A 16,281-nucleotide genomic window follows, 5' to 3' on the forward strand; every position below is an offset into this window, starting at 1 on the left:
GAGTATCGGAAGAGAGTTTAGACTCATCTCTTACCAAAGGCCGGTCAATATCCTCCTGTACCAACTCCGCCAAATCATAGGACTGAAGGATGGCCAACATCATAACGCGCCAAATGCGGTAGTTGTCGCCGTCGAGCTTCTGATCTGTAGGAAGAGCCGGTAAGACAGGCACCTTCCGGTCCATAATCGCCTGGAACTCCAAGTCCATCTCTGTAGACATCTTCACCTGCAATGCCTACTCAAACGCAAAAGCAGCCCCCTCTGACTGGGCAAACTCAGCCTGCTAAGGCTCTTCCGCGTCCCGAAGCTTCTTTACCCGCCGGAGGCGATGAAAAAGGAAAACCTACACTTTTAGGTTAAAAACTCAAACTTCCTCCGCGTCAAACAGCAGTAAACAGCAGCAAATCCACCACCTGTACTCCTTTCCTGTGCGCCCACACTCGTTTCAGCCTTGTTCCAAGGCGCAGCCCTCCTGTCTGCCCTTAAACGCAAAAAACGCAAATTTGTGTCGCGATGGAAACTCCTCTTCAGGTTGATTCTGCACTCAGTCAGCCCTCAAACACTGCTCTGATACCATGTCAGAGTGCAGCGGTGCGGAAGCGTAGGACTGAGAGAGAGAGAACGCAGAGAGAGAAGGGAGAGAAAGAGACAGTGGACGATGAAGATCTGCTGTATATAGAATGCTGAATACAAAGATATACACGGGCGCAGTGCGCTGGACTGCGTGTCTCCACCTCGACGATGCGACCTGCTGTCCACCTCGAAGTCTGCTGCAGTCTGCACTGTCTGCTGTCTGAAATCTGTGAACAGAGACAGAAATCTGCACGGCACCGGTCTGCAATCTGTGACAGAGAAGAGTGGCCAGACTGCTGGAAACGTCGGGTATTTATAGCCGAAAACTGCCACGAACTGGGGCGCCAGAAAATAGGGCGCAGCCTGAATAAGTCGGCTGCATTAAATGCAGCCGACTGGGCTGCAGGCAGTCGGACTGCCACGTGGCAGTCCGACTGCACAGTCTGACTGTGCAGCTGCCTGCCCTCCAGTCAGGCTATGATCTCTAACACTAGGGAACTCACACGCTTATTTATTCGGTGTGCTCTCTTTCAATGTGGCCACTATACATCAATGGAAGAAGACAATCAAGGCAGTAAGCTGCATAGGATGTGAGTGGGAAGGTCCATTCGTAGATGTATTATGTATATGGAAGCTTCGAAAGGAGAAAGCATTCATAGAGGCTCAATTGGAGCCCTTGAAGGAGACATGGATAAAAGGTGGATGCATAATATTATGCGATGGATAGTCAGATATGCGTCGAAGAAATGTTTGCAATGTTTTGGTGTCTTCATGTAAAGGCACCATGTTTATTATGGCCATCGATACCTTTGTCTCAGGTCTTACCATCATAGGAGCTTTCATTTGGGAGCACATGCGATATGTTATCACGAACGTAGAAGTTCAAAATGTGGTGCAGGTGGTGACAGATAATGGAAGCAATTATGTGTCTATGGGACGTGTACTTGAGGAGGAGTTTCCTAGCATAGTATGGACTCCATATATATCCCATTGCCTTGACTTGCTTATTGAAGATGTTGGGAAAATATCTTGGGTGGATGACATTTTTAAGATGACAACAAGCATAATAAGATTTGTGAAGAAGAGGCCATCTGTCACAAGCATGTTTCGAGCCAATAGCACACTTGAGCTATTGAAGCCCTTCACCACTAGATTTGTTTATATGTTTATTGTATTGAAGAGGTTGATACGAGTCCGTCCAAATTTGATACGGACCATTGCATGTCAATAATGGCTCACATGGAGTGAGAGAGAGTCTCCAAAAGCTCTTGCTTTTAGACGCAATATTTTAAATGAGAGTTGGTGGGTTGAGGTAGAGGCATTGGTGAAAAGTCTCACTCTTATTTATACTGTATTGTGTATCATTGATATGGAGGGGAGTACTTTGGGACTTCTATATGAGTATATGGATAAAATTGGTGAGTCCTTGCTTCGTAAGAGCTTTTTGTCCCAAGACAAGTAAGTTTTTGTTTAACTTTGACACATATAATTATTTGGTATTAATGACTCCTTGATGATTAATCATTATTTCAACTTTTAAGTTTTTAACTTATTTTATCTATAGGGTCGATGAGATTCGTGCAGTGTGAAATGCATGATGAGATTGGTTCCATAAACCAATCCATGCTGTCGCACATATCTTGCATCTCCTTTGGCGTAGTGAGGAGCAGTACACTAGTGAGGAGTTAGAGGAGAGCTTCATGGAGTACATGAGGCGCCTTACAAGGGATGATATAGATATGATGAGAAGAGTAGAGGATGATTTGTTGGTATTCCCCAATCATTCTCTTCATTTTGGCCAATCCAAAGCTAGGCTTCGAGAGACACAGCTTCAACCTATCTCTTGGTGGGAGAAATGCGACAATTGTGCTGCTACTTTGGAATGTGGCTGGTGACTTTTATATTTTGAATCTTAATTATCTAATGCATTATCCAACCTAGATAACAAGTTTTATAATCTATTATCTACTCAAATGTTAATTTTGTGGCTTGCATATTAGTAATTGTCAATTACTTAACCTCAATCCCTTAAATTTGAATAGAAATGCATTGTTATTCTGGTCCTGTCGCAAAATTGTAGTTCAAGGCATGCTGAGAGGAACTGGAGCATATGGGTCCTCTTCCATACCATAAAGAGAAACAAGCTTACAACTGCCCAATTGGAGAGTTCAGTGTTTTGCCATTGTAATCTCCAGCTTCTTGAGAGGACCGCTCTGTCCCTGGAGCCTTCATAAGTAAATTGATAATGATTAGTATCATGTATAATTAACTTTTTAACCTTGAGTCCTTGATACTTGACATTGCTAATTTGCTTGGAAGTTGGATTGCAAATTGTGATATGTATGAACATTGAACATATTGAATCTTCTCTCATATGATATATCTTTGTCTCATTCACCTTTAGAGGAGCAGATACCACAGCAGGAATGAGATATTCACTCCATGCTCTATGAGGAGCTATCGGCACCAGTGCATGAGATCCTTGAACAGAGGAGGGTTAGAGTGAGGGCCTCACGTGGTTGTGGATCACAGGCATAGTCAAAGCCAGAGTTTGAGGATGAGGCTGAGGTTGAGGCTGCTTCATCAACTTCTTGATCAGGGTCCTCGGAGTCGGACGAGGAGATTGTGCACAAATCTTCAGAGTCCGGATGAGTCATGAGTCATGACTATGACGCCTGATATATAGGAGTCAGTTTAGTAGTGCAAAGTCTAGACTAGAGTTGCGAGTTATTCATTGATGTTGATACCTATAGGCTCACTGAACTTTGGAGTTTTGACAGATTATTCACATGAGATAGTTAACATGTATCATTTGATCTTGATCCCACTTATTATACAAATTATTCTTGTTCTACTGTTCTTGATGCCAGTCTTCACTGCTCTTTAGATCATAGATTATTCATGAGTCATAAATTCTAATTTATTTTATTGCCTTAAGTTTTGAAAATTGAGTCTTAACTGTGTTAAGTTGTCTTAAGTTTCAACCATCGAGTCCTCAGTCTTGACTCCTCAATCTTCACTCATGAGTCATGAGTTATGACTCGTGAAATGTGTAATGAATCATGATTTTAATCATATGGCATAAAGACTCAAAGTTTTGTATGAAATTTGGGTACATGTTGTTGTAGGCATTGATATATTTACATACCCACATAGTACTGTATTTTTTTTAGTGTACAATTCGAAACGCCGCTTCCCCATTTTCAAAATTTGGCTGAAACTCTGAAACTCCGTTTTTTTTCGTTTCCGTTTCCCTCGTTTCTGAAACTTCCCCGCACTATGATGTGCATGGCCAAAATGTGTTCAGCTGCTCCCAAATCTTTCATTGAGAAGGCTGAACTTAGCTGCCTTTTAAGAGCATCTAAAGTACTCTTATGCTTTCTTGCAATCGGCATGCCATTCACATATAAGTCAGACACAATAAGGCTTTTATCATCAACCTTTTTAGTGTATAAGAATGATTAGCATGATTGCGCTTAAATCTGTGTATAGCCCTTAGCAACCAAACGTGCCTTGTACTTGGGCTTTCCATCAATACATTTCACCTTGTAAACCCATTTATTAGAAATAGCTTTTCTATCCTTGGGCAAAGGTACAAGATGCCATCTGTAATTTGCATACAGAGACTTCATCTCTTCTTGCATAGCAAGCTCCTACTTTCTCTTGTTTTCACATGACTGTGCCTCTCTAAATGTCATACATTCACCTTCATCAATCAATAAAATGTAGTCCAAAGATGGCTGAAACCTCTGTGGTTGCCTTTGGATACGTGTACACCTTCTTACCCAATGATCTGTATTGTGAAACAATGGGCCTACATCCTCAGGTATGTGCACACCATCACCCAGTGGCTGATTTTCAGCATTTTCTTGCTGCTGTAACCTGTTTTCAGCATGTTCTTCTGGCTGTCCTATTCCATCCTGTGCATCTATTTGCTGTACATTATCTTTTGGCTGTAGCATGATAGGTTGCTGCTCGTTTTCAGCATCAAAAGCAAAAGAATGTTCAACTAATGGTTGTTGAATGGTTGGTTGTTCATGCTGAAATTTGACCTTTGTTTTGTCAAGGTCACTATGTGTAGCATTTTTCAGCAACTTTGTCTCATTAAATACTACGTCTTGGTTGCGTACTATCTTCCTGTCTTGAGGAAGCCAAACTTTATAACCCATCTCTCCCTCATCTCCATATCCCATGAAGATGCCTTAGATGGATTTCATGTCTACTTTAGTCATTTGATTTACAGGAACATGTACGAAGGCATCATGACCAAAGACACGCAAATGGTCATATGAAGCAAGTTTACCAGACCAAACCTCTTCATAGGAATGCCATTTTCCAATGCTCGATTGGGAGAGCGATTACATATATGAACTGCAATTTTAAGAGGGTCTCCCTAGAACTGCTGCGGGAGATTAGCTGTGGACAGTATGCATCTGGCTCTCTCAGAAAATGTGTGATTATATCTTTTAGCCACGCCATTTGATGGAAGATTGTAAGGGGTTGTTAACTCCCTCTTAATGCCATGCATCTCACAAAACTTTTTAAACTCATTAAAAACATACTTCGTCGCTCCCATTATCCGTTCTTATAGCTTTTAACTTAAGCCCTTTGTGTGTGGTAACAAAGGCATGAAACCTTTAAAAAGCATCGAACACTTCCTTTTTCCTCTTTAATACACACATCCATGGCTTTCTATTAAAATCATAAAAAAAAGTGACAAAGTACGTGAACCCCCATGTAAATTAACATGCATAGTGTACACATCAGAGTGTACTAAATCGAGAGCATTAGACTTCTTAATGACATCAAAGTAATAAGGAGACTTCACATGTTTTCCATATATGCAATCATTACAAAAGTCGAGATTAGAGCTTTTTACCTCAAATCTCCCTAAAGAGGAGAGAACTTGAAGGCCTTTTTTTTTACATTGTCTTTGAGCGTGCTTGGTTGGTAAGAAGGCCCTTTGTAAATATTTCAATTCATTAATTTAGAATTCCTCATGAGAGAGAGAGAGAGAGAGAGAGAGAGAGAGAGAGAGAGAGAGAGAGAGAATAGATGAGTAGAAATTCAGTGAGTTGAGTGAAGAAAGCATCCACATTCTTCTCTTTCTTCAAATGGGAGGATTCCCACTCTTCTCTTTATTGCAACTAGTAGTTTATCTAATTGAAGCCTTGGAGAAGAGTGAACCACATCACAAAGTAAGGGCTCACTATGTGTTGCTAAGGTATGATATGAGGAGTTGTTCCATATGTACATATGTACGACTCTTTTGGGCTTGAAGAATCTTGAATCCCTTTGTTTGCTTAATGGAGACAAGGGTAGTATTTGTGGGAGTGTGGAGGCTAATGGAAAATACTCAAGAGCATATGAGCAAGACAAATAATAAATGACCAATCAGAATGAATGGAAATAAAATGATAACATAATGATACAATGCTCAAGGAGCTGAAGAACCAATTGCAATGTAGCCAAATGGAGGTAGAGGCTCGATATCTAGGCTGAAGGCAATACTAATAGGCCTCTCTCTCTCTCTCTCTCTCTCTCTCTCTCGGATAAGAAGACAAAAAAAAGAAGAAAGTAACTAATACATGAATGAATTAATGAAGAAATGAAGGAATTGATACAAATGTAGCGAGCTTAAGGACCTTGGAGATTGTCTAATAATCACGGTCTCTTGTGAAGTGGAATGAGGGAGAGTGTTGTCTTTTAAGAATGGATTTTGAGTGCAGCAAAATTATATACGATCCATGCAGTAGGTAGGAGGTGGGGCTGATGAAAATGCAATAAAACATAGTTACGTGGATCAGAATTGGAAAAAGCTGATTGTAGATGATGACTAGCAATAGTAGTGGGATGATGTAGGACAGTGCGGAGGCTGAAAATGCAGGTTGTAGGAGACTAAGGGCTCATTGGCACAATTTGAATTTGGCAACAACTATGGAGAAGCCTCTCGCAGCTCAGCAACACCTCATGTAGCTAGGCAATGCATTTAGGATGATGGTGATGAGACTCCAGAGGCAACAACAAAGGTAGCAGCAAGCTGACAACAACCTTAGGTGGGAGTTGATGATAAAGGCAATGGTGATTGAGTGCTTGCACGATCTGATGATAATGAATAAGGGATAAAAAGGGTCTAGATATCGAGTCCATATTTATTGAACATACTAGAGCTAGAAAAAGTATTGTCTGACATACCAAAAGTAAAAGTGCTTTTTTAGGTTGTTTAATCACCCAAAAAGGTGCTAGAAAAATATTATAATTTAGAAGATAATCCCCTCTTAAGCCCTAAAAGGGTGATCAAAGAGAGTGAAGAGATGGCTTAGCCTTGACCCAAAAGGGCCCACCCCAAAGGGACCAAGGCATTGAGTTAAGGTTAGGAATGCAAAGGAATTGTTCTCTTCTTTTGGGTTTTGCTTTTTGTTCCATTTTTCTTTTCTTTAGCTTTAGTTGTGGCTCTCAAGCTCTACACGAGGAAACCAATGTGTGTGACCGTTCTTATGTGTGTCGATAATGAAGAAGTGAGAGGTAGTTCCTTAAGATCAGGATTAAGTCATCAAAGTCTATGAATTCTACTCGAGGAAGTAGAAGGGATGCATTTATTTGTTAAAGAAATGTGAAGCGATGGAAGCAAAGTAATGAACATGCTATATACATGGAGAATTGGACAAAAAAACAAGAAGAAATGAACTTAGAACTAATGGACTTTGGAAACAAAATTTATATACCAAAGCTTGAGTGTACAACCACGTCAGCTGTAGACAAGTAGCACATTGCTCCAAAAGTCCCTTTCTATAGTAGGATGCAATATCCATGTATGAATGATAATGACATGGAGGAGAGTATTAAGATATGGAAGTCATTTGGTGCTTTGTATTACATTAAGTTTTGATTTCCATTTATAATGCCAAAAAGGCGCTATTTATATTAGTAATTAGTGTCTAGCACCATCTAAGAGAACCAACACACCACCCTAGATAGTTTAGTGACTTATGTGTCTATAAATAGAGCATGGGTATTCATCACTCAACACTTACTCCCTCATTCATTCCTCATCATTTCCCCATCACACCTTCAACCTAACCTTCTACCATTGTTGTCCACACCCCTATCTTAGTGGGTATCCCAATTCGTGGTGTTGTCCAGCTGATCGTGATGCCATACCAGCAGTTAGGCAATTTCATTTTGGAGATTCTTTTTATATCGCCATCAGCTCTAGACAGAAAAAAGGCTTCCTTCTCGAATAGGGTGGTAAATAACCTAATTCAACACTTACTACAAGTATTCCACTAATCCAAGTGTCTCTTGCTGTATAAATGACTAGCAAGCCTTCAAATCAATTTGCCCATTGATTTGATAGGGGATTGACCGTGCTCCTTGGGAAATAAATTTATCCCAAAATTCAATGCTTTGGTTGGTTGGCCTCTTGAATTCTCTTGAAAATACGTTGATTTCAGCTCTAAAAATTCAAGTATGAAGCCTTCAAATCTAGGCACACTTCTTCAAGTGGTTGTCAAACCCTAATTTCTGCAATAAATTAGAGTTAACAACAGAGATATGTCAAAATCTCCACCTCCAATGGTTGGATTGCTATAAAACTTGGAGCAAAGCTAGGAAATGATTGGTCAAAGAGAGAGAATGGTGTAGAGAGAGAAAATTCAGAGATTTGTAGCGAGGATTTGGTGAAATTGAGTTGCCAACTTGGTTTTTAGTCCCAAATGGATTCATCAACAGCAAAGGGAGCATCAGAGGCTGTAAACTTCAGGAAAAAGTATATCAATTGCGATCACTAGCTTCCTTTGGTCAGGATTACGCAACTGTCTTTACCAAAATGGTCTCCAATGGCTAAGAAATGGCTCCCAGAGCTAGTAGTACAATCCAACCTCTCATTCCAAATTTAGCTTTTCCAAACTTGCACGGGCAAGTTTTGCGAAGTGCAGCCTTCTAAACTGAATTTCCAGCATTATCTTTTCCATTAAATTAATTTTCGGAATAATTTTTGAAAATTAATTTAATAAAATTTTCATTGCCTAGAAAAATAATCTAACTAGTCAACAATTAAATTGGTTAGTCCAATTTATCACCTAAGTGATCATGAGCACTCATTAACCTAGGACTTGCATTACTTAATTAATTAATGACAAATTTTTAGCATCACCACTGATACTAATGGCTAATTAAATGTTTTTGGCCAAGTTCTAACACTCGGTACCATGTAGTGCACTTTACATGTGCAAGTCACATTTGCAAATTTGATTAACTTTTAATCCAATGCTAAGCAAAGCAATAAAATTTCACGTCCTCGTGATATTAGACACTCTTGATTGTTGTGTTTTGAGTCTACAAGGCCTAGGAACGTGTTTTGCATCATTTCCATTGTTTTGTTGCTGGTTTCACTTCTTAGTGGACTAGTACAGTATGCATCTTCATCATGATTGTGTGGTTCTAGCGCTTGTTGCTACCCTAGTACCCGTGCAATAGTTCTCAGCCATCAATCACTTTATGGAGGTTGCATTTGTAACAGATTCAAGCCATTATCATCCCTACATTAGATACCCGCATTTTTAAGTTTGCTTCTCCCATGGAGGGTTGCCTAGTAATCTCTTGTCTATAACCACTTACATGGAGAGATCTTCTCTGACATTCTTGCATTTTCTTCTCTAGTTAGTTGTCTTGACAGCATAGAAACATGAAACGGGGAACAAGAACGGGGAATGGGGATGGGGATGGTGACAGGGATACCAAACCTAGGGAACGGGGATGTGGGAATGGGAACGACTTTTAAAAAATAAAAATTCAGGCTTTTTTAAAAAAATATTTTACTCTTAATCCATGTGGAGTGTTAAAACCAAGGTATATAATCCACGAGGACAAATCATTTCAAGCTTTAACTTTAAAGATATCATGCATCATTCTAAAACTAGTCGTCAGAAATTGAATTACAACTTACAAGGCTCAAGAGTTAAGCTATTCAATTATAAAGCGCATAATACATATGCCATAAAACAATGAACAATGAACTAAACTTTAAAGTCTAAGCTGAAAGAATATGCCCATGGTTCCATTGCCAAAAACTTAAAAGACCACAAATATAAAGTCTAATCTTTGGAAGAACATGCTCATCACCCCAAAAAAGACTACAAATATGAAGTTTAATCCCTAGACTAAAGCAAAATGTTGCATGCTAAAATAGCTCAAAGGGCAACTGCAAGATTGCAAGTATAAATATTATATCAGTATGGCACAATGGCCCAAGTATCACACTGTCATCAATGATGATAATCTCATATACAATGTACATGTATCACGAGACTCATGATAAGCAAACTAAATCAAAGATCATCATTATGATCTGAGGCTGTTCTAGCTACTCTTGAAGTGCCAGTCTCATCATCATGTGTACCATGTACTGTGGCATCTCCCTCAACATCAGCATGTGTTCTCTTCTTGTTGCATGTCCCACTCTGTGAATGGATCAGGCTTTGTTGTCATATTATTACATAACATCCTCAAATTAGCACTAATGAATACTAGATTATTTTCCCTCTCCACACCAAGACGGTTTCTCTTCTTTAAGGCAATGTGAGTGTATGTACTCCACAATTGCTCTAAACAAGTGAAGCTAATTGACTGACACAAAATACGGATGGCTAGTTGCTGTAACTCATGCCATTCGAACCATAGTCCTCCCACCACAAAGCTATCCCAATCTTACAGCGATTCTCCTGTGCATCCCCACAACCAAAAGAACCTCGAAAGGTCCTATAACATGAAAGTTGGTATTTGATCTTTCGTCTAGTGCCATGATCAGGCACTAGATAAGACAATATAAGTCTCCATGCGTGTCATTCTCTTGAACCTTGCCTTGGAACTCAGGGTTCACAACAAATGCAACTGCATGTATGGGTGAGCTATAGAAGTTTCACCTCATCATAACTAAATGACATATCTCCTCATATATCTTATCATTTGGTACCAACTCCTGTAGCTTTTTATTCAGCCTATCCATAGCCTCATATACCTTGCTAATGCAAGGTTGCATAGCATCCGTAACTCTCAATAAATGCACAATAGGTGATACCATAGCATCTATCCGCTTTACATCATTCCAAAAAGCAGAGTTATTTGCTTTTTTCAAGCATAAGTAACCTGTAGGAGTATCTGCCAATGTTGATGAGGTGAACTCATCACTAAGAAATAATTGCCTCAAGGTACCATTGCATTCTCTTAATCTACCTAGCATCAGGATGCTAAAAGCAAATCTAGTATCAGAGTATTTTAAAAGTGTCTTCTTCAACCACAAAGAGAACTGATGGCGAAGAAATTGGTGATTCAAATCAAAGCTAACCATTTGAGCTCCTTGCTCTATGACAAGTGCAATCCATGATAGGTTACCAATATCCTTTAGTAGGTTATTCAAGCAATGAGCCATATAATATGAAATTGTGATATGCGAATAATATCCCTAGATAATAGCATCTGTTGCTCCATTTGCGGACTCTCCATTTGTAACAAATCCCACAACATGTTTGGGCCAATAAGCTCAATACCTATAACCCACTCTGTTGCAAGTACATCTGTTGACTTTCCTATCCCCGATGCGTCATGTGAAGATATGAAATACATTTCCCCACAAGAATAAGCAACCATTTCATAAATGGATCGCTTGCGTATATTACTCCAACCATAAAAAATCAACAAAACTCCATTTTTAGTCCACAGGCTCTTTTTAGTCATTGTTGCTTGCTCAACAAGGCACTTTTTCTTGTCGAACAAGGTGGTGTGTAAGGTCTCTAATGATGGCGCTACATGGTAGAAAAAACGTGATCAAGAAAATGTGGTCATGATAGAAAAACGTGCCACTAATGTATCTAGCTCTTTCTTCTTCTTGGGGTCCCAACTAGTATTAAGTGTGCTTTATCTACGTGCAACATGTAGCGTTGTTGCCAATGCACTGCTTGTAGTAGGTGTGGAGATAGCACTTTTTGATATCGATCTTGCTCTATACACATTTGATGGGGATGGTGTCACAAAAGTTGCAGGGTTAATTGCAACACGTTGTGGTCTAGATACAAGATAAGCTTGTTGACTTATTATACGGTCACGAACCTTCCTTTGCTTCTCCAAGGTCACATTAGGACAAAGCTATACCTCTAAATTTAACTCATGTAGGAGATGAGCTCGGACCTAATTATGTATAAAACAGAACAATTGGCAATTGGTATTCCATATTCTAATATTTAAGTAACTTTGAAAAATTAAAATCAGTAAAAATTCAAAATAGAAATGCTCGGTTCAACGAATTACCTTGTTTGCTCCACTAGTTTACTTGTATGGGCAAAGCTTGTAAGCCCATGGTCGAGATCCTCCACCACTCAATGGGGGGTTAGCATTTACTTCTTCCCACCATGACCATTCATTGGACCTTCTTCCTTGACCACCGGCATGACGAGCGGGGTGGGAAGATGAAGCCATTTCATGTTGAAAACTAAAATAAAAATGGTTCAAGAGAAGGGAGAAGGCTCAAGAGTGATGGAGAAGTTGAGAACTTAGAACTTGGAAGAGAGAAGGGAAAAGGAGAGAAGGGAGAAGGAAGAAGAGAAGAGGAGAAGAATGGAGAAGGAAGAAGAGAGAGAAGAGTGAAGTAGAGGAAGAAGGAAGAGGGAGGTTGGAGAAGAAGGAAGAGAGATGAGGTTAATTTTGATGAAGCTGGCAACTAGTAGCTGGTAGTTGGTAGTTGCTACAGGCGGGCGGGAGGCTAGGGAAGACCAGGAGCAACGGGGGCAGTAGATCGGACCAAGAGTAGTTGTAGGCAGGCCAAACGAGACACTGAACGTTTCATAGTTTGAGGGCGCAATACGTGGCGTTTCAGCATGCCGAGGGGCTGTTCCGACAGTTTCCTATTTCTCTACTTGATAGCAACCATCATCATAGAGAGGTTTCAACAAGCATATATGTTTCGCTCCCTCCAAAGAGCATCTCTTTTCCTTGTCATTGACACCTCTACCTAAAGGACCACATTTCACTCCCTTCACAGTGCAAATTTCTTTCACATGGTGCTATCTAATCACCTAGGACAGTGTGCTTATCTTCGAGCTTTGTTACATTGTATTAGCACGATTCATTCAGCATGATTTAGTGTTCATCATTCTTCATTCATCTTTTTCTTCAGTGTCTTTGAGTTTCTTCGTCTTAGTGTTCACCGTATTCGTTGTGTTTTTTCTCACAAACCCTATTGTTTCTCGACATGATATCAAAGCATACTATTCCAACTTTCGTCTCTCAACATGATAACATAGCAAAGGTGCACCAAGAGCTAAAGATCCTAGTACTTCATTGAGACAAAAAAAGGTTATGAGAATACCAACAATTTGTTTCCCGTTGCATTAGTTGGGAGATGACCTTACGAGGCAATAAGCCCCCTTGGAGACCACCTCAACGTGCTAGAGAGGTTTCCCCACCTACTTTTGGGTCCAATGGCTTCCACAGCCTGTGGCTTTGTAGTCCACTCCACCAAGAGATAGAGGCTCCTTTTTGGTTGTTCGCTTTGTCAAGAGGCTAAGGTTGTTCGACTCCTTCGGCTTTGCAGTCCAGTCCATTGATAGACAAAGTTTGTTGCCTCCCTATGGCTCCACAAGATCCACTCTCCCTTGTAGGACTCCACGGACACCAACTTAGATTAGGGCATCGAGGCTATCATTTGTGATACCCCTACCTTCTATCCCTCTTCTACTCAATTTCGGGAGGCCATCTCTAGGAGTTGTTTGGCCTTTGTTTCTTTGCAGCCTTAGGTACCTTCTTTGGCACCACTAATGGTCCTTCGTTTGTCATTAGACACTTTGGAGGCCATGATTCATGAGTTTTCAGCTTCTCTATCTCTGTTAGAGAGGCATCCTAATTCTCCATCTTTAGAGGCAGATTTCTTCCTCTAGTTTAAGAAGGGGTCCCTACTCATTGTGCGGTCCTTCATACACCTCGGCAAAAAGCCTTTGCATTCTTTGCCTTCCCTTGGCGGGGATGGTTGATATCAAGCTGCAATCTTACCTATTGACACCTAGGATCTACAAATTCTACCTAGGTTGAGCCATTGGATGTGTCAACAATGACTTCGTGGCTATGCCTTCACATTCTCACCAGCATAGAGACATGGAGCTAATGGCTTCTCTCTCGAGGTCAAGTTTGGGGCACTATCAGCACATTTTCTCTACTGTTCTGCCTTAGAGGTTTTCTTTTAGGTGGAATACGTGGATTACGAGGTGGGGATGCCTATTCCACTACTCCTATTTCACCTTTTTGGGCCTGAGAGGGGGTTTCAGATACCCCAAGTCATTTAGTGCATTGTATTACATTTATTCCTTTTTTGGTTTCCATTTACAGTCCCAATAAGGCTTTATTTGTATCATTAATTAGTGCTTGGGCACCACTTTTGAAGATGCAACAAAATTTAGAAGCTTGATCAGGTCCTTGATGTCCTTACAAGTCAAGACACCACTTTTGCAATTTGGGTGCTGAGTCAGGTTTTGCTGATGCTGAGTGGGGAGGCTAGTTAGTCAATTTCAGGTTATCCTTAATCTTTTGGCAATGGCTGATCACCTAGTCAAGCAAGAAACAAGATAAGAAGCTAGATATGAGGATTTTGTTTACAGACTTCAAGCATCAATCTCGCTTTCTTGACCCTGTTATAGCTCGAGCCTCGAAATATGCCTCTAGCTATTCCTCTGATAGTTGAGGTAGATTTCATAGAGTATAACTATTCACTCTGATAGTCCAAGTGTTGTCACTTGATCAAAAGATCTTGTGTCTGAAATACATCCATGTCAGGTAATCTTCTTCACATATAGCAGATAAAAAATGTAGTAGTATTTACCCCAATTTGGGCGGATATCCCAATAAAGCTTATTTAAGTAAGAACCATTAAACTCATCCTTGATAAAGCTATTGTCAATCCATGCAAATGGATCACTTCGTAAACACTAAAATGGATGCCAAATTTAATACCAACACTATCAATCTGAGACTAATCTTCCATGCAGCCATAATGCCTGGTAATGTCATGTAACACTGGCAACATGGCACAATTTTTGTTTCTGTTGCCACTCGTCAGCAGAAAGTTTCTCCTAGTCTCTATCCTTTTGGAGGTCTCCAAAAACCTAAACCCTGACTTCTTAGAAATCCTGAAAACCCACACCCCCCGTTGGGGGGGGGGGGGGGGAACCCTAAACCCAGCACCACACACAAGTTTCTCTAAGTCTAATATTATTTTTGGGGTTTTCAGGGAAAGTTATGTCTACCACAAATTAATGCACATGCTCAAAATTCCAAGTTTGCTGTTCAAAATTCTAGATAGGTGAAGCTAAGCTGCTGTGAACTTTCAGTTAGCTGTACATATCAAGCATGATAGTTTTTTTAAGGCGATGCATGAAATTTTAGTCATTTTTTGGTGTGGAATTTCTGTTTTCTTGGGTATTGGGAGGACTTCATGAGGTCTTGGTTGTGAAGGTGGTTTTGGTACTTCCTGCTACTTGTTCTTTTTGTGTCAATTGACATGCCACTTACTGGGGGGTACTGTTATTCAGGTTTTTCTTGAGAATCAGGAGAAGTTCCATGCAAATGCAGACAAACATTACTGGAAGGCTGTTGCTGAGTTGATACCGCATGAACTTCCTTCTATGGAGGTGAAGTCTCGAGGTAAGGATAAGAAGAAACCCAGCGTTATCATTAATCAAGGTCCCAAACCAGGGAAGGCAACAGATCTGACACGTATGCGGCAAGTATTGGTGAAGCTGAAGCACAATCCACCAGCTCATATGAAAGCCCCAGTAGCCCCTCCAGCTGCAGCACCAAGTGGCGAGGATCCAAATGCTCCGAATGCCAAACCTGCTCCACCAGCAGAACCAGCAGCCCCTCAGAGGCAAGGAAGCATCCAAGCTAATGCAGGCGCTTGAAATTACTCTATAGGTTTTCTCCCTTATATGCTTACCAGTTTTTTTGCAGTGAGTAATACTACATGAACACTAGAGGCAGTCCTGGGTGATGCCAATGTATTTAATCAAATTAGCAGGGCATTTTTGTTTTCTGGGTTAGAGAATAAACATCATAGTTTAGCACTTGAGTATATCTTGTTTTCTAATCAATTTCCTCAATTATGAACCAAATTTAGCATCTTCATCTTTATGAGATACTGAAAATTAAAATTTTGAATGCATCATTGGAAGACTTGCTTATGAAGTGATCAAATGTGGAATTTGGCTTTCACATTTGTTCTTTAGAGAAGATGCAAGAAACTTGATATGCTGAACATTGACAGAGCGAAGTATTTGCATTAACTGCTTAGTTTCTCTAGGTGCAATAGTGGCTGCAGGGTGCATTAGCAAATGTGGTCTCTCTTTAGCTTAAGATTATTTACTGTTTGTACGGCTATAGCCTACGTGGCAGTATTGGAGTCATGTCATTGATTTCAACCTCATCCTTGTGGGGACTATTACATTCTTAATGCACTTAAATTACCTTCCTTTCATAAACATCGATCAACTGAGAACATGTAAATGTTGAGGCATGCCAAGGCCTTGGAAGAAGTGAAGCTATAAAATATCTAGAAAATTGTATTTGCTTGTTAATGGATGATCTAAATGTACATAGCAAGTTTGCATCGTCCAAGTTATTTGGTGATCATAGTATGAGATAAAAATTTCCACACTGATAAAGGGCACA

The 16,281-nt window shown here is 40.2% G+C and overlaps 1 protein-coding gene across 1 annotated transcript in view; it reads left to right on the top strand.

The window, feature by feature from the left end:
• Positions 1-15,794, top strand: part of LOC148020807 (clathrin light chain 1-like) — a 39,303-nt gene extending 23,509 nt beyond the window's left edge. Inside the window, exon 3 of the mRNA XM_087698616.1 lies at positions 15,147-15,794. Coding sequence (XP_087554742.1) covers positions 15,147-15,515 — 369 coding nt within the window. The 3' untranslated portion in view covers positions 15,516-15,794. The remainder of the gene's footprint in view (positions 1-15,146) is intronic.
• The last annotated feature ends 487 nt before the right edge of the window (positions 15,795-16,281 follow it).

This window comes from Lygodium microphyllum, chromosome 18 (genome assembly GCF_053477565.2).
Source record: "Lygodium microphyllum isolate KBCC chromosome 18, Lygodium_microphyllum_v1.1.10, whole genome shotgun sequence".
Classification (NCBI taxonomy): Eukaryota; Viridiplantae; Streptophyta; class Polypodiopsida; order Schizaeales; family Lygodiaceae; genus Lygodium; species Lygodium microphyllum.